At 39.6% G+C, this 17,800-nt stretch overlaps 1 protein-coding gene across 1 annotated transcript in view; it reads right to left on the bottom strand.

Annotated features, from left to right (window-relative positions):
* Positions 1 to 6,771, bottom strand: part of LOC150086314 (glucosidase 2 subunit beta-like) — an 89,076-nt gene extending 82,305 nt beyond the window's left edge. Inside the window, exon 1 of the mRNA XM_090373831.1 lies at positions 6,615 to 6,771. Within this exon, the coding sequence (XP_090229957.1) occupies positions 6,615 to 6,768 (154 nt within the window). The 5' untranslated portion in view covers positions 6,769 to 6,771. The remainder of the gene's footprint in view (positions 1 to 6,614) is intronic.
* Between the last annotated feature and the right edge of the window lie 11,029 nt (positions 6,772 to 17,800).

Here is a 17,800-nt window from a genome sequence, read left to right as displayed (position 1 = left end):
ACCCTTTTCAATACTGGTATATTTAAAGCAAAGAATTAAAAAAGTGTTTTATTTTTAACCTCCATAAATATAATAAGTACATACAGTACACGTAAATAAAAAATAAATTAATGCACATACATACATAAACCATTTTTACAGTAGCATAATGCCAAAGTTTTAGTTGGCTCTTGAAGGTCCTGGTTGAGGATCTGCTGTTGACGGCCCTGATCGAGAAGATTGTCTTTTTTTGAAGAAAGCATCAAGTGTTGATTGCCTGAATTTCTTCCTCCTTTCTTTAAGAATTTCAAAATATGGGCTCAGGGTTGATATGACACTCCTTTTAACTGTGCACTCCTCTCCCAGTCATGATCAATGTCACAGAGCTCATTAGTGAGGGACTCTACACTTGCAAGGATCCGTTGTAGATCACTGGTCCTCGTAATTTTTAGAGGAGAGTCATTTTCTGTCTCTTCCTCCTGCTGTTGGCTAAGTTTTGCAGCAAACTCTTCAAGGTATTCATTTGAAAGAGTCTCTGCATGACTCTTCAAGAGCTCAGTTACATCTTCAACTGTAACTTCTTCTAACCCTGCCTCTTGTGCCAGCCTGTTGATGTCTTCTACAACATAGAAAGGCTTTTGATACTGTTGCACATGGAAGACTGCTGCACAAATTGGAGCAGTGTGGCATTGGAGGCAAATTGCTGCTATGGATAAGGGGATGGTTGAGTGGCAGAAGACAGAGAGTGGTAATCAATGGACACTGCTCAACGTGGACTAATGTTATTAGTGGAGTTCCTCAAGGTTCAGTGTTGGGTCCGTTGTTGTTTTCGGTGTTTATGAATGATATTGATGATGGGATATCAAGTTTAATGTCCAAGTTTGCAGATGATACAAAGGTTGGCAGGGTCGTTAAGGACAATACTGACGCTATGCTGCTGCAACAGGATCTGGAAAGGTTGAACAGATGGGCTGAGAGGTGGCAAATGAGGTTTAACATCGACAAATGTAAAGTGCTGCATATGGGAAACAGTAACCCCAGAGCAACGTATCAACTCTGCGGTACTACACTGACAGTGGTGGAGAATGAAAAGGACCTGGGGGTAATTGTGCAGGCAGATATGAAGTTCTCTGAGCAGTGCAGACGAGCTGCAAGAGTAGCTCATGGTGTCTTGTCAATGATATACAGGAATTTTTCTAGCAGGGATAAGGAGGTGATTATTCCCTTGTATAAGGCAATGGTAAGGCCACATCTTGAGTACTGTATACAGGTCTGGAGGCCTCATTTCAAGAAGGATGTAGAGCTGCTGGAACGGGTACAGAGAAGGGCAACAAGATTAGTAAATGGAACAAAAGGTTGCTCTTACGAAGAAAGGCTTAAGTTTTGCAAATTACAGAGTCTGGAGACTAGGCACCGGCGAGGTGATCTGATAGAGGTGTATAAGGCTTTGAATGGTTTGAGCATGCTCAATGCCAATGGGATTCTTCATCTTTCTCAGAATAATCACCTCAGAGGGCATAAATTCAAATTGAGGAAGGACGGATGTCGGATAGATGTGCGGAAATTTGCCTTTGGCCAGCGGGTGGTTGGTTGGTGGAACCGACTTCCATCACTTGTTGTTGAAGTTGATAGCCTAAACAAATTTAAAGCTCAACTGGACACGTATTTCGAACGAACGGAGGGGTGAAATGGGAGTGGGTTTTTTTTTTTTTTTTTTTGGCTGATGCTGAATAAGCTTGCTTTCTTGCATCATATGCCTCTGCTAATGCTAACATTCTGTTGTGGCTTGAATCCTCCGAAGTCATGCATGAGATCTGGGAGAAGTTTACGCCACACTCCATTTAAAAAATTGACAGTCACTTCTTGCCAGGCTGTGTTAATGTGATTGATGCCCTTTAAGACATCAAATGACTGCCAATATTCTCTGACAGTAATGTTGGACACATCTAAAGCTTTCACCATTTCTGTAAATGTTTGCCACAGGTAAAAAAAAAAAAGTAAAGTAAATTGCAGCCATTATCAACCCACTGCAGGATGGAAGCCTCCTCAACAATTCATGCTGAGGGAAATAGACCATAATCTGCCACGCTGGTCCAGTGCGGGTTGGCAGTCGACCGTATTTAGCAGTCAGGGGCTTGAACCCCGATCTACTCAAAGAGCGTGTGCCGCTGCACTCCCGCTCTTGACCACTCGGCTACGGAGGCCGTTAGGTAATAAGCTTTAAAGGCAGCTATTAGCCCCTGGTCCATGGGTTGCAAAACTGGTGTTTTATTAGGGGGCATGTAGACAACATTAACTTTAAGAGGCGTTCTGACTTCACCTAGATTTGTAGGATGTCCAGGGGCATTGTCCAAGAGAAGAATAGCCTTGGTTGGTAAATTTTTGTCATTACAGAATTTGAGAACAATAGGGCAAAAATAGTTGGTGTACCAATCCAAGAAGACATCCTGTGTCACCCAAGCCTTCTTGTTTGACATCCAGTACACAGGCAACATGGCTTTGTTTAAACCTTTCATAACGGGTGGTGTTTCTGAATGGTACACCAACATTGGCTTCAATTTTAAATTGCCTGACACATTTGCTCCCAACAAAAGTGTCAGCCTGTCTTTTGACTTTAAATCCAGGAGCCGACTTTTCTTCATGGGCAATGAAGGTTCTTGAGGGCAACTTTTTCCAATAAAGGCCCGTTTCATCATCATTGAAAATGAGATCTGAAGGGTAATCACCCTCCTGTACTATAGCCTGAAACTCTGCAGGGAATGCGGCAGCTGCCTCAACATTTGAATTTGCTGCCTTGCCAGTAATTTTCACACTTCTGCATTTGGTTTTTGCTTTAAATCTCATGAACCATCCTTTGCTAGCCAAAAATATTTCATTGCACTGCCCTTTTTTCTTCTTTAAGTCTTCAAAAATTGACTTGGCCTTTTCAGTTATTACAGCTTGGGTCAAGGGAATGTTTTCTGGTTCAAATCATCGACCCAAAGTGTCAGCAATTGCTCCATTTTTTCCAAAAGCTTATTTCTTTTGGAAAAAAATTTGTCTAACGATTTTAAACTTTCAATTCATAAAAAAAAATGCAAAAATAAATAAATAAAAATAAAAATGGCCTTGTGGTTAGTGACCGGCGCTATCGCGAATCGGCACAAAACGAGGGCTACCTGTATTTTATAGCCGACCCAACAAGGAAAGGAATGAAATCCAGATCAAATCTCAAGTAAAAAATAAAAATTATGATAAGATTAAATAAACAGAAATAAAATAAAATAAAATAAATAGTAATTTGCATTGCTATTTACCGGTAAAAATAAATAAGTACCTGTAAAATAAAAGGCAAATTTAAATAAAAATACATATAGTACATATATTTATTATTTTTTCCATTGTTAATACATGTGATGTGGTAAGCATTACTCCAGTTATACTATAATCTACTTACCTATCTATCTATACATTAGTATTAGTAAAGGCATATGATGCAAGAAAGCAAGCTTATAGAGCATCAGCCAAAAAAAAAAAAAGGGTTTTTTTTTTTTCTAGTTCAGACTTAAATTTATTTAAGCTATCAACTTCCACAACAACAGATGAAAGTCTGTCCCAGAAATCAAATACCCACTGGCTAAAGCAAACTTCTGCACTTCTACAACTGTGTTTGCTCGATGTGAATCTATGCCCTCTCAGGTTCTTAATCTCAGTAAGTAGAAGTATCCCATCATCATTGAGCCTGCACAAACCATTCAAAGCCTTGTACACCTCAGCGAGATCACAGGTGCCTAGTCTTCAGATGCTGCAACTGACAGAATTTAAGCCCGTGTGTGTATACAGTGCTTTTTTGGGCTGTACGCAACAGTACAGTGTACTGGCACCTTTATTAACATGACATGTGACATTTGAATGCCGTGCACTTTGAAATTTGTAATATTCCCTAAATTTTTTTCACACGTTTACCTAACCTTAGAGTTATTTAACTAAATTTGCATTTTTCACTGTCATTTTTCACAGGTAACAATTTCACTGACTCTGGTCTGATCCTACAGTAAGTTGTCAATACCTGATTTTATTCTTCAATCTTAAGTTTACTTTATTTAAATTTCAAACTGGGCATTTTGCCTTCTTTCAAACTTTCACTCATTTTTTCTTTGACAGAATTTATCAGTTTTATTTTAGCATAATTTTGCATTTTACTTTTATTTATTTTTGAATTATATTCTTGTTATTCCTGCCTTTTTGGTCTCTGTTGGGTTGGCTATGATGTATATGTGTGGTATGTATACATCATAACACAAAAAGAGACCTTGCTAATTGCTGTGGTTCTTTTGGTTGTGGCTGCCGGCCCCTTGAAGATGTATTTAAAATCTTAGGACTTACAGCATTAAGTATTATTTTATTACTTTCACTTATTTCTATGTTAATCTTAATTTTATTATTTATTTTCACGTAATCTGCTTTTACTTTGCAGGCGTTCTTAATTTATTCCATTGTAATTACACTTGGCAGGTCAGCAACCCTACTCAATACACTTATCAAATACATTTGTTTGTTTGTCTATATATATATATATATATATATATATGTATATATTTTATTTATTTTTTTTTTGGATAATGCAGTATAAGCTCACTTTGTTATATCATTTGTCAATGCTAATTCTAAAAAACCCTGCAGGAAACTTTGTTTTCACTATCCTTTTTCTTCTGAAAATAATCTACAATTTAAAGCAATAATGCTGTTCATTAAAAACAGACTTTCTAGATTATCAATTTCCTATAGAAAATGTGCTTCTATATTGAAGCAATGGTTACAAAGTATAGTACACAACAGGTAACAAGTTGTTGTTTTGGTTTTTAGGAGCATTAGCAACTAAGACCATATTGCTCCGGGATATGCGGTGATCATTCCCTGACCTTTCCGCATCCTCTGTATTTGGTGGTGATGGGCTCGAACCCCGGTCTAATCAAGAAGCGTGTGCTACGCACTGCTGCTCCTTCCCACCTGGCTACGGAGGCGCCTTCACAGGTAACAAGGAATATCCTTATATAGCATCAGTAAAAGTGATACCACACATTACTTAGAGCAGCATTTCCCAAACTTTTTTAGTCACGGAACACTTACGAAACACAAGTTTAGCAGGAGCCAAAGAACTATTTTGTAATACTTTATTACATACGATGCACTGTGCATCAGGAGCATTTTTTATTTCCAACACATGTAAAGCCAAAATTCAAATAACTGTCATCATCTTTCGTTTTGGTCTTTTTTTAGTTGGTTCAAGTTTTTCACTTCAGATTTTTGGAGAACAAAAGGCTACAATTTTCATCTTCACTTTGAACCGTGACAATATTGTGTTCATTTTCATCGACTGCAGTAGCACTACTAGAAGTACTTTGCTTCTCGTTTTAAAGTTCCTTTTTTCAACCACAAATCTATGGTCACATATTTTAATAATAATATTTCACAATACTAATAATTATCACAAAAAAAAATTTATACAAGAAAGTGAGTTTAGTTATGATATTGGTTCGCTTCCTCCTCTCCTTCAACCGGTGTACTCCAGGCTAAATCACATACAAATGGCATACTAGATCACCACATTGCTACTTTTTTGTAGGCGTCTACCTCTACACATACTTCTCTACGCGAAGCCCACCAAAATAAAGAGTTCCGCAGTCTATTCAATTGATTATTAGTCTATGCAAGTATATTAATAACTGAAAAAAAATTGTTACGTATTATAATGATACAAAAGTGGTGTCCACTACAAATATGCAAAATTTATTATTTTTTAATTATTAATTACGATTTTTCGCGGAACACAGTTTGAGAAACGATTTAGGGTTTCATTTCATGACTTTTTTTCAACATAAACTTAAATGAAAAAGTAGATAATGGTTCTTAACGTATGGTTTACTGTGTGAGATGCAAAAGACAGCTGTAAAAAGTGGGGGATCAATTTATAAGGCAAATATACGATTAAGCACAAATTTTCAAGGCAAAAAATATATGTAATATATAGCACATTAAAAAAGCCAATGGTATTATCAGGAGATTGGAACCTTTTGTAATGCTTCTTTATTAGGCCCCCCTTCCCCAAAAAAAGGCAACCTGCATATTTTTCTCTTTTCCTTTTTGATTCATCTTGCATCTGTCGTTGTGAAAGTTGATAGCTTAAATAAATTCAAGGAGGAACTGGACAAACTTTCAGAGGGAATGGATGTGTGAAATTGTGTTTTGTTTTTTTTTTTTTTGGTTGATACTACATAAGGTTGATGCTACATTGTTCATACACTTGCTTTCTTGCATCACATGCCTCCATTACTACTCTTCTGAGTTAACCACCTACATTACAGCTGCAGCACATATACCATAGGATGCACTAATGGCGAGAGAAAAAGAAAAATAACTAAATAAACAGTCCGCTTTTTTTTCTCTTTACTTTTCCAAATTACTACCTGAAATTATTATTGGTAAATTTTGGTGCTCGCTGTGATGATTATGTTAAAATAAAACAAGAAACGCTAAATAACTAAACAAACAAAAGCAACTATTATTTCAACATGCTTTCCTCGGTAACCACTACATTTCTAGATTCATGCATGCCTCGAACTAAGCAAAGACGAACTATATGTAAAAATTCATACTTGAAAGAGGAACTCCTCTTGGTCTTAAAACTTCTGTTGTAGAATGTACCCAGCATTCTGTGCAAAATAATAACAAAAATACAGGGACTAAAAAAATGTTTATACATGAAAACCTGGCCGGTGCCACATCATTTGAAAGTACATTGGAAGCCATTGTTCGCACATGCGACCTCTCTTATCATAAACAAAAATTAACAATAAATGGTAAATACGCCTAAATCCATGGCCTTGGAACTGCCTTGAGGGTCATCGGGTTGCTGACCTCGAAAAAAATTTTTTTGGAAAATATTGAAAGAAAAAAAAAACGGAACACCAAACGTATTTTAACTAAACGGAACAGTTTAGTTTAATTCATAGTCAAATAGAATTGATATTATTCCCATGCCGTTATGTGTGTATGAATAATATAAAATTGTTCCAATAACGTAAAATATATCAGGTCATCCAGATATGGATGAACTCTGAAGTGATGGCAGCAACATTTAATTCAGTAAATTACGTGTATTCTCTGATGGATTCGCCAGTTGTGGGACTTAAAGTAAAAAGTGATATGTACTTCTTCCTCCAGAATCTCCCAATCTGCTAGCTCTTCTACGCCCTTCTCTTTCTTCCGTTCTGTGTCTCTCCATAGGACAGAGCCATTATGGCTAAGGTCGCTGTTCCATAGGTTACTCCAGAGCTCCTCGACTGCCTACATATCGGGGGGGGGGGGTTTCGTTGTCTTCCTTCTCCTGTTGTCCAATGTACCTCTGGTTTTCATCTAATATCCAGTAGTCTAATGTCAAGGATCTGGGTATATTCTTACCACATGTACGCCATATCCAAAAATTTCATTACTTCATAAAGCATGTCCCACCCATTTTTCTTACTATTGAATACACCATGAATTGTCAAAATAATAGAGCAAGCTTATCTGCGAAAAGATCTAAACCTCCCAAGGACTTCCTAATTCATTTCACAAATATACGTGGTCTCAATTCTAATCTCAACGATGTCCATTTCCGATTGCAGTCTTCCAAACCCCATGTACTTTTTCTGACTGAATCTCAGTTATCGGTTCATTCAACTACTGCTCATCTCAGATGCCAAATTATTTGCTGTATGATTCCTTTCGCCTCAAAGGTGGTACTTGTGCATATGTCCGTTCTGACATTAGTGGAGTCCCACAGGGTTCGGTGTTAGGTCCACTGTTGTTTTGTATATTTATCAATGATATTGATGAAGGTATATCAGGCTTAATGTCGAAGTTTGCAGATGATACAAAGGTTGGCAGGGTTGTTAATGACAGTAATGGAAGTGTGCTACTGCAACAGGATCTAGATAATTTGGGCAGATGGGCTAAGAAGTGGCAACTGAAGTTTCACCTTGACAAATGCAAAGTACTACATATGGGTAGAAGTAACCCCAGAGAAACGTACCAACTGTGTGGTACTACACTTAAGGTGGTAGAAAATGAAAAAGACCTGGGAGAAATTGTGCAGGCAGATATGAAGTTTTCTGAGCAATGCAGACAGGCTGCCAGGGCAGGTCATGGGGTTTTGTCAATGATATATAGGAATTTTGCTAGCAGGGAAAAGGAGGTGATTATCCCTCTGTATAAGGCAATGGTCAGGCCACGGCTTGAGTACTGCGTACAGGTCTGGAGGCCTCATTTTCGGAAGGATGTAGATTTACTTGAGCGTGTACAGAAAAGGGCAACAAGATTGGTGAGGGAAATGAAGGGATCCTCTTACCAAGAGAGGCCTAAGTTCTGCAAATTGCAGTGGCGGGAGACTAGGCACCTGCGTGGTGATCTGATTGAGGTATATAAGGCCTTGAATGGGTTGAGCACGCTGAATTCTGATGGGATCCTTCCACTTGTTCAGATTACGAATCTAAGGGGGCATAAATTCAAATTAAGAAAAGACAGATGTAGAATAGATGTGCGGAAATTTTCCTTTAGCCAGCGGGTGGTTAATTGCTGGAACAAACTTCCATCTGTCGTTGTGGAAGTTGATAGGTTGAATAAATTTAAGGAGGAACTGGACAGGCATTTGGAGGGAATGGTGTGATTTTTTTTTTTTTTTTGGCTGATGCTGCATAAGCTCATACATTTGCTTTCTTGCATCACATGCCACTACTACTACAATCTCCTCTCTTTGATCTTCTCTGGCTTAAAATCTCTCTACCTTATTGTGTCAAATTCATCTGTTGTCTCTACCGTTCTCCCAACTCCACTAATCACTTGGAGCTCTTTGACTTCCCCTCTTTGCAACTTGACTTTCCTAACAGTGAGGTAATTTTCCTTGGTGACTTTAATGTTCACAACTCCAACTGGCTTCCGTTTTCTAGTCACACCGACCCAGCAGGTCGAGATGCTGAGGCTTTTGCAATTACTAATGACCTAGCACAGATTGTTCATTTACCTACAAGAATACCGGACAATCCTAATCATACAGCCAATATGCTTGATCTTTTTCTCACAAACAACCCTTCTAAGTACACGGTCGAAGTGAGAGGTCCTTTAGGCACTTCAGATCACAACTTGGTGATTGTCTCTTCTCCAATGGAACCTTTATCTCAGGGCTATTCCCAACCTCGTGTTGTTTGGCATTACAAGAATGCAAAATGGGATGACCTGCGAGACTTCCTTTCTTCTTTTCCTTGGTCTGATTACTGTTTCAAAACTTCTGATGTCAACGTGTGCTCAGATCGTGTCAGTGAAATTATTCTTGCAGGAATGGAATCCTTTATCCCACACTCCACTTTAAAATCTCATCCTTTATCTAAACCTTGGTTTTCCGATAAATGTGCTAAGGCTGTCCAAGAGAAGAATGTTGCATATCGTAATTGGCTTGTTTCTAATTCTTCAGTTTAATTTTCCGCCTACACCAAAGCTCGCAACAATTGTAAAGCAGTTATTAATCAGTCCAAACTAGAGTTTGAACAGGCTAAGAGTAGAAAACTTGCTTCTTTCCCTAATGGTAGTCGAGCATTCTGGTCTCTTGCCAAAGCTACTGGCCGCAACTTTTGCCCATCTCTGCTCCCACCTCTGTCCAAACCAGATGGTTCTGTTATCACTTCAGCCAAGGATAAAGATGACCTGCTAGCATCCCATTTTTCTTCCAGCTCATGTATTAATGATCTTGGTAAAACACCTCCCACCATTCCTAACACGCTCCATTCAATGCCTCCTGTGGTCTTCTGTCAAAAGGATATCAGAAGGATTTTGATGAATCTTGATGCTAAGAAAGCTCCAGTTCCTGATGGTATTTCTCCACTTGTTCTCAAAACCTGTGCTCCTGAACTTACTCCTATTCTTTGCCGCCTTTTTTCACTTTCTTATTCCAAAGGTGTTTTTCCTTCTGCTTGGAAATTTGCTCATATTCAGCCAGTGCCTAAAAAGGGTGACAAATCCCTCCCATCCAATTATCGTCCCATTGCAATTACTTCTACTCTTTCTAAAGTAATGGAGAAATCAATTAACCGCCAACTCTTAAACTACCTAGAAACCTTCCGTCTGATCAACAATCGCCAGTATGGATTCCATCAGTGTCGATCCACTGGTGATATTCTGGCTTATGTTACCCATTTATGGACTAATTCTGTGGAAAGGTTCGGTGAAACACAAGTAGTTGCTCTTGACATCTCAAAGGCTTTTGATCGTGTTTGGCATAAAGGTCTTCTAAACAAGCTTCCATCTTATGGTTTGCCAATTGTTTTTAGTAATTGGTTATCCAGTTTTCTCTATGATCGCTCACTGAGGGTGATGGTAGATGGCTCTCTGTCTTCTAACTTCTCCACTAATGCCGGTGTCCCCCAATGTTCAGTTCTTTCCCCCACTCTTTTCCTCTTGTATATTAATGACCTTCTTCCATTGACTGGAAATCCTATCCATAGTTTTGCCGATGATAGCACATTGCATTCAACTTTCATTTTGAGAAAACCTTGTCCTGCTCAATCAGCTTCAAGTTCTCGAAAATCTGCTGCCAATTCCTTAAATGCTGATCTTCAGGTAATTCTCCAATGGGGCAAAGACAGCTTAGTTGATTTCAACCCTTCTAAAACTCAGTCTTCTCTTATATCTCGCAAAAAGGATTCTTCTGCTCCTATGCTTATCTTTCATTTCATTTCTGGGCAAAATGATATATCTCTTTTGGGGATTACTCTGACTTCTAATCTCTCTTGGCACAAACACATTACAAATATTGCTTCCTCTGCATCTAAAAAACTTGGTTTTCTCTTTCGCTCTCGGCGTTACTTTTCTTCCAAACAGCTGCTCACTCTGTATAAATCGCAAATCCGCCTTGCCATGGAATATTGTTCCCACATCTGGGGTGGTGCCCCCAAAACCTCTCTCAGGCTTCTTGATTCCATTCAGAAGAGGGCAGTTAAGTTAATTAATGATTCATCTCTAACAGAGTCTCTCCACTCGCTTTCTCATAGACGTACTGTTTCTGCTGCCTGCCTCTTCTACAGATACTTCCATGGGCACTGTTCTTCTGAATTGGCTTCTATAATTCCCGCTCTCTCCTTCAAAACAGTCCGAACACCAGCCAACATCCATTTACTGTCCAACTTCAAACCCACAGAACCAACTTTTCATCTTCCTCATTTATTCATTCAACCACCGTTTTCTGGAACAACCTTCCTTCATACGTATTTCCTGAAAATTACAATCTACAGAAGTTCAAGTCCAATGTGAACAAATATCTTCCTTCGTCTTCTCAACCTCCAACCCAAGCACAGTACTAAGTAATATAGGTTCTAATACCTCTCGTGTTTGGGGTTCACATAAAAAAAAATAAATAAAAAAAAAAAGTCTGTCTTCCTCTGGACACTCTCTTTTATCAGTGAAGTTACTTATTGAGTGCAAGGAGGTTTTGCTTCAGGGTGTCCTAGATTCTTTGGTGATAGGTTTTGTGTTTGCTGTTGTTGTTGTATGTCTGTGGGGGGTAGCACAGTGGTATCGTCACCGTCCTCCCCGCACCGAGTTGAAAAAGCCCGTAGAATCCCGTCGATGACGCGAGGAACTTTAATGGGCTTTTTTCACTCCGTGGCTGAGTTAGTCGGTCTCAGGCGTAGATAGCAAGGTTTTAACCCCAGAAACCGAGTTTTTTTCGTCCAGAAAAACAGACAAATCGATCAGAGAATACACGTAATTTACAGACAAAATAAATATATGGGTAGATGCAATCATTTACGGGTGAGCCTAATAGCATAATTTTTGTTGATGTTATATGTCTGCGGGGGGGGGTAGCATAGTGGTATCGTCACTATCCTCCCCATACCGAGTGGAAAAGACCCGGTTTCGAATCCGTCGATGATGCAAGGAACTTACTTTTATGTGCTCTTTTCTCTCCATGGTTGAGTTAGTCAGTCAATTAATCGATCTCAAGCTAGATAACAAGGTTCCCCCCCCCCCAAGAAACTGAGGATTTTTATCCAACAAAATAGGCAAATCGACCAGAGAACATGCGCAATTTACAGGCACAATACATATATGGGTATATGAAATAACATGCTGGGTGACCCTAATGTAGGCGCCTCCGTAGCCAGGTGGGCAGGAGCAGCAGTGCGTAGTACACGCTTCTTGATTAGACCGGGGGTCGAGCCCGTGACCACCAAATGCAGAGGATGCGGAAAGGTCAGGGAATGACCACCCCATAACCCGCATAGAGCAATATGGCCTCGGTTGCTAATGCTCCTAAAAACCAAATAACAACAACAACAACGACCCTAATGTAATAGTTTGTTTTTTGTTGATGTTGTCTTTCTTGAGAATGGACTTCACTTTCTAATCAGCTTCTTACTTCCCGTACTCATTTGGTACTGGATCAGTTGGCCTATCTTCTCTTAGCTGTTCTATCCCGTGCAGTAGCCTACTTTCCCAGAGTTGCTGTTCCTTGTCCTTCCGTTTTGTTTTCTATTGTCTCTGATTTCTGTCCCGTTCATCCTGGTGGCTTCTATAGTGGCACAAAATGGCTATATATCTATTGTTATTTCGTTTTTGACAATCCAATATTATTCGCCAAATGAGGTGGTCTCTCACTTGCCCCCAGGATTCTGTTGTGTCTCTGTCTTGGTATAGTGTGCAGCTTTGGAGGTCATATCTTAAATTCTGTTAGGGCCTTCTTTCACTCTACTATTCTGGATATCGCGACCTCTTTGTTTCCACTTCGGGTTACAGGTTCTGCTACAGGTTGTAGTTCTACTTGGTGTACGCCCTCGTGAGTAGCACAGTTGGTAGGATCGCCATCCTTCCCACACCGGGTGGAAAAAACCTGAGTTCGAGTTTCGTCGATTAATATAGAATTTTTATGGGCCTTTTTCACAACTTGGCTGAGTTAGTCGGCCCAGGCGAGGGTAGCATGCTTTTACTTCTCCCGGAAATTCGGGTTTTTCGTCCAGCAAACAGAAAATCGACCACAGAACATATGTAATTTACAGGCAATATACACAGTGTAATATGGCCTTAGTCACTGATGCTCCTAAAACGCTACTACAATCACAATAAGGTGGTGTTGCTCCCCAAGTTCTGGTTCATTTAAGTCTGGATTCTGGGTCGCTCATATCGTGCTTCATTTTTTCCACGATTGCAGGAACTCCCAAATTCTTCATGACGATGGTTCATCTCTCGTCTGTCATTCTCTTTTCGGTGACTTGAACAGTCGGAAACCCTTGTGTATTTTCTTTATATAAATTGTCACGTCCGTCTCTAGCTTAGTTACTTCATAGTATGCTCGCACTGTGGACATGTTCATTTCGCTGCTCCACTTAATGCATTGGCTATTCCTCCTTCCTCGGTGGTCGTTAGGTTAGCTGCACAAGCATTAGCATTAGCATTAGCATTAGTAGAGGAGTTGATGCAAGAAAGCAAGCTTATCCAGCATCAGCCAAAAAAAAAAAAAAAAAACCACTTCCACCACAACCCTTTTTCGTTCGAAATACCTGTCCAGCTGAGCCTTAAATTTATTTAGGCTATCGACTTCCACGACAAGGGATGGAAGTCTATTCCACCAACCAACCGCCCGCTGGCTAAAGGCAAATTTCCGCACGCCTATCCTACATCTGTCTTTCCTCAATTTGAATTTATGCCCTATCAGGTGATTAAGAGGAAGAATACCATCAGCATTGAGCATGCTCAAACCATTCAAGGCTTTATACACCTCTATCAGATCACCTCGCTGGTGCCTAGTCTCCAGACACAGTAATTTGCAAAACTTAAGCCATTCTTCGTAAGAGCACCCCTTTGTTCCATTCACTAATCTTGTTGTACTTCTCTGTACTCATTCCAGCAGCTCTACATCCTTCTTGAAATGAGGCCTCCAGACCTGTATACAGTACTCTAGTTGTGGCCTGACCATTGCCTTCTACAAGGGAATGATCACCTCCTTATCCCTGCTAGAAAAATTCCTATATATCATTGACAATACACCATGAGCTACGCTTGCAGCCAGTCTGCACTGCTCAGAGAACTTCATATCTGCCTGCACAACCATTCCCAGGTCCCTTTCATTCTCTACCACTGTCAGTGTAGTACCACAGAGCTGATACGTTGCTCTGGGGTTGCTGTCTCTCATATGTAGTACTTTACATTTGTCAATGTTAAACTTCATTTGCCACCTCTCAGCCAATCTGCTCAAGATCCTGTTGCAGCAGGATAGTGTCAGTAGTGTCCTTGACAACCTCCGTATCGTCTGCAAACTTGGACATTAAGCTTGATATACCATCATCAATATCATTTATAAATACAGAAAACAATAATGGACCCAACACTGAACCCTGGGGGACTCCACTAATAGCATTAGTCCATGACGAACAGTGTCCATTGATTACCACTCTCTATCTTCTCCTCCTCAACCACCCCTTTTATCCATAGCAGCAATTTGCCTCCAATGCCACACTGCTCCAATTTGTGCAGCAGTCTTCCATGGGCAACAGTATCAAAAGCCTTTCTAAGATCCAAGTATATAATATCAAAGTTATTTTTTGCATCCAGTTCTTTTGTGACTGCATCATAGTATCCAATCAAATTGGTCAGACAAGACTTCCCTTAACAAAACCATGTTGTGTCCTAGCTATAACTGAAGTCTTGTCTAGATGATCTTGCAGTGCTTCTTTTACCAGTGCCTCCATTAATTTTCCTGGAACAGAAGTTAAACTAACAGGTCGGTCTATAATTACTTGTGTTGCCCTTTGATCCTCCTCCTTTGTGAATTGGGGTCACATTTGCACATCTCCAGTCTGTGGGTACCTCCCCTGAGTCCAAGGAAGCTCTCATAATTATGGCTAAGGGTTTGCTTACTTCCTTTGCTGCCTCCTTTAATATAACTGGATAGATCCCATCCACCCCAGGTGCCTTTCTTTTATTTATCTTCAACAATTTTTCCTCCACTTTACTCTCAGTTATTATAAGATTATCTAGCTTACTGCCAGAGTTGAATACACCTCTGGCATTCCCCTCGCTGAATAACTCCTCATGTGTGAATGTCGATGCAAAATCTTTATTCAGTTTGTTAGCTACCTGAGCAGGATCATCAACATTTGACCCATCGATATCAAGTGGACCAATCTGATTCATCTCCTTCCTGCTAGAGTTTACATAATTAAAGAACTCTTTGCTGTTTTTCTTTGCATCCCTTGCCAAAGATTTCTCGTAATCTGCTTTCGCCTGCCTGACCTCCTTTGTAACTTGGTTACAGATCAACTTGTATCTATCATAGGCTTCTGTGCCACGTGTTAATTTGTAAGTATCCCATGCATTTTTCTTCTCTGCCATATTCCTCATCAGTTCATCTGACATCCATTTAGGCCTAAACCTTGAACAATATTTGTTAGTTGGTATGTAAAGCCTAGTAGCTTCCAAGATAAGTTCTTTGAATGCTTGCCATTTTGAAATTGCTGTTGGTAACATCATCAGTTGGTCCCACTGTATAGAATTTAAATACTGTCTCAGTCCATCGTAGTCGCCTTTATGAAAGCAATAACCCTTCCCTTTACCCCTAATAGTATCAAAAGCCTTTCTAAGATCCAAATATATAATATCAAAGTTATTTCCTGCATCCAGTTCTTTTGTGACTGCATCACAAGAAGCAATTCCAGTTGGTTGCGCTTGATGGTCTTGCCCTTCCCTTGTGGTGGCCATACTGATAACCGTACCACTTGCTCCACTTGGTCCACGTGCCCTACCTAAGGCTTGAACGCAAGTAGAAATATTGAACATACTGATGTTCAATATTTCTACTTCTCATCTTCATCCAGCTGGAGGTGGACCTATTTAATTTCGACTTTTGCGTCCAGTGGTGGATTGGAGAAATTGGGAATGACACCAGATGGTGCCACTCTATGCCCCAGCCATCACTTAGACCTTGGGTGAGGTAGGTCCAATAAAACGATTTTTACGATTTATTTTATTTATTTATTTTTTGCATCGCGATTCGAACTTGGTTCCGTGATATTGTTAATCCAGCATCATAGCTACTGGGATAATCGAACTAAATATTATTATTAAAGTCAATTTATTTACACACACACACACACACACACACACACACACACACACACACACACACACACACACACACACACACACACACACACACACACACATATTTGCAATAATAATATGAACAGTTTACGGAAATGTATACTGGAGAACAACAATATCCTGCATAAGTACAGTTTTTAGCGTATCAGAGTTCATGGGTTTCCTCTATTTCAATATTGCGATGACTTCCTTACGTCCTTTTCTTCTTATATTGCTGATCACAACAAAATTTTGAGGTTTCCTTTGAAGAACACTACAATTGAACCCTCTTTGAATAGAAATGATATAAATCCGTCCTGATTATAGGATTCAGAATCCACTGGTATCCATCAGTCTGGTGTTGCGGCTACAGAAATTTAAGGTTGTCTGATGATGTTTTCCATGATGATCCCAACAGTTTTTCCAATGATGATTTTAGAGAACATTGTAAGATTGTGGCCTTCCAATAATGGAAGGGCACAATCTTACATATATGTTTTTCTCATGTGATTCTCTTTTGTAATTAAGTACTGTAAACGCCTGGCACCACCATGCCGTGACAGGACTAATTGTTTGTATATCACGCTGTAATTAAATATTCTATTTCTATAATGGACCATTTTCTCAAAGGAGTGGTTTCCAGGCTTGATATGATAATAGATTTGGATATGGTCAGAGGAAACCAGTAACACGATTAAGTCATCTCATGATCCAATATTCCAAGTTTAAATTCTTTATGAGTTTTTCTGATTAAATGACCATGACCATGGCGGCGACACCATCAATTGGTATTATTGCCAAAGCATGTTTGAATATATTCAAGAGAGTATTAGAATTAGCATTAGCATTAGTAAAGGCATATGATGCAAGAAAGCAAGCTTATTCAGCATCAGCCAAAAAAAAAAAAAAAAACACTCCCATTTCATCCCTTCGTTCTTTCCAAATACCTGTCCAGCTCGGCCTTAAATTTATTTAGGCTATCAACTTCCACAACAAGGGATGGAAGTCTGTTCCACCAACCAACTACCCGCTGGCTAAAGGCAAACTTCCGCACATCTATCCTATATCTGTCTTTCCTCAATTTGAATTTATGCCCTCTCACAGATTATTCTGAGAAAGAGGAAGAATTCCATTAGCATTGAGCATGCTCAAACCGTTCAAGGCTTTATACACCTCAATCAGATGACCTCGCAGGTGCCCAGTCTCCAGATACTGTAATTTGCAAAACTTAAGTCTTTCTTCGTAAGAGCAACCCTTTGTTCCATTCGCTAATCTTGTTCCCCTTCTCTGTACTCTTTCCAATAGCTCTACATCCATCTTAAAATGAGGCCTCCAGACCTGTGTCTGGAGGCTTTATACACCTCAATCAGATGACCTCGCAGGTGCCCAGTCTCCAGATACTGTAATTTGCAAAACTTAAGTCTTTCTTCGTAAGAGCAACCCTTTGTTCCATTCGCTAATCTTGTTCCCCTTCTCTGTACTCTTTCCAATAGCTCTACATCCATCTTAAAATGAGGCCTCCAGACCTGTGTACAGTACTCAACGTGTGGCCTGACCATTCCCTTATACAAGTGGATAATCATCTCCTTATCTCTATTAGAAAAATTCCTGTATATCATTGACAAGCCACCATGAGTTACTCTTGCAGACTGTCTGCACTGCTCAGAAAACTTCATAT

The sequence above is a fragment of the Mastigoproctus giganteus genome, chromosome 5 (genome assembly GCF_048544385.1).
Source record: "Mastigoproctus giganteus isolate SK-2022 chromosome 5, ASM4854438v1, whole genome shotgun sequence".
In the NCBI taxonomy this organism is placed as follows: domain Eukaryota; kingdom Metazoa; phylum Arthropoda; class Arachnida; order Uropygi; family Thelyphonidae; genus Mastigoproctus; species Mastigoproctus giganteus.
This window is presented reverse-complemented; position numbering and strand designations above follow the sequence as displayed.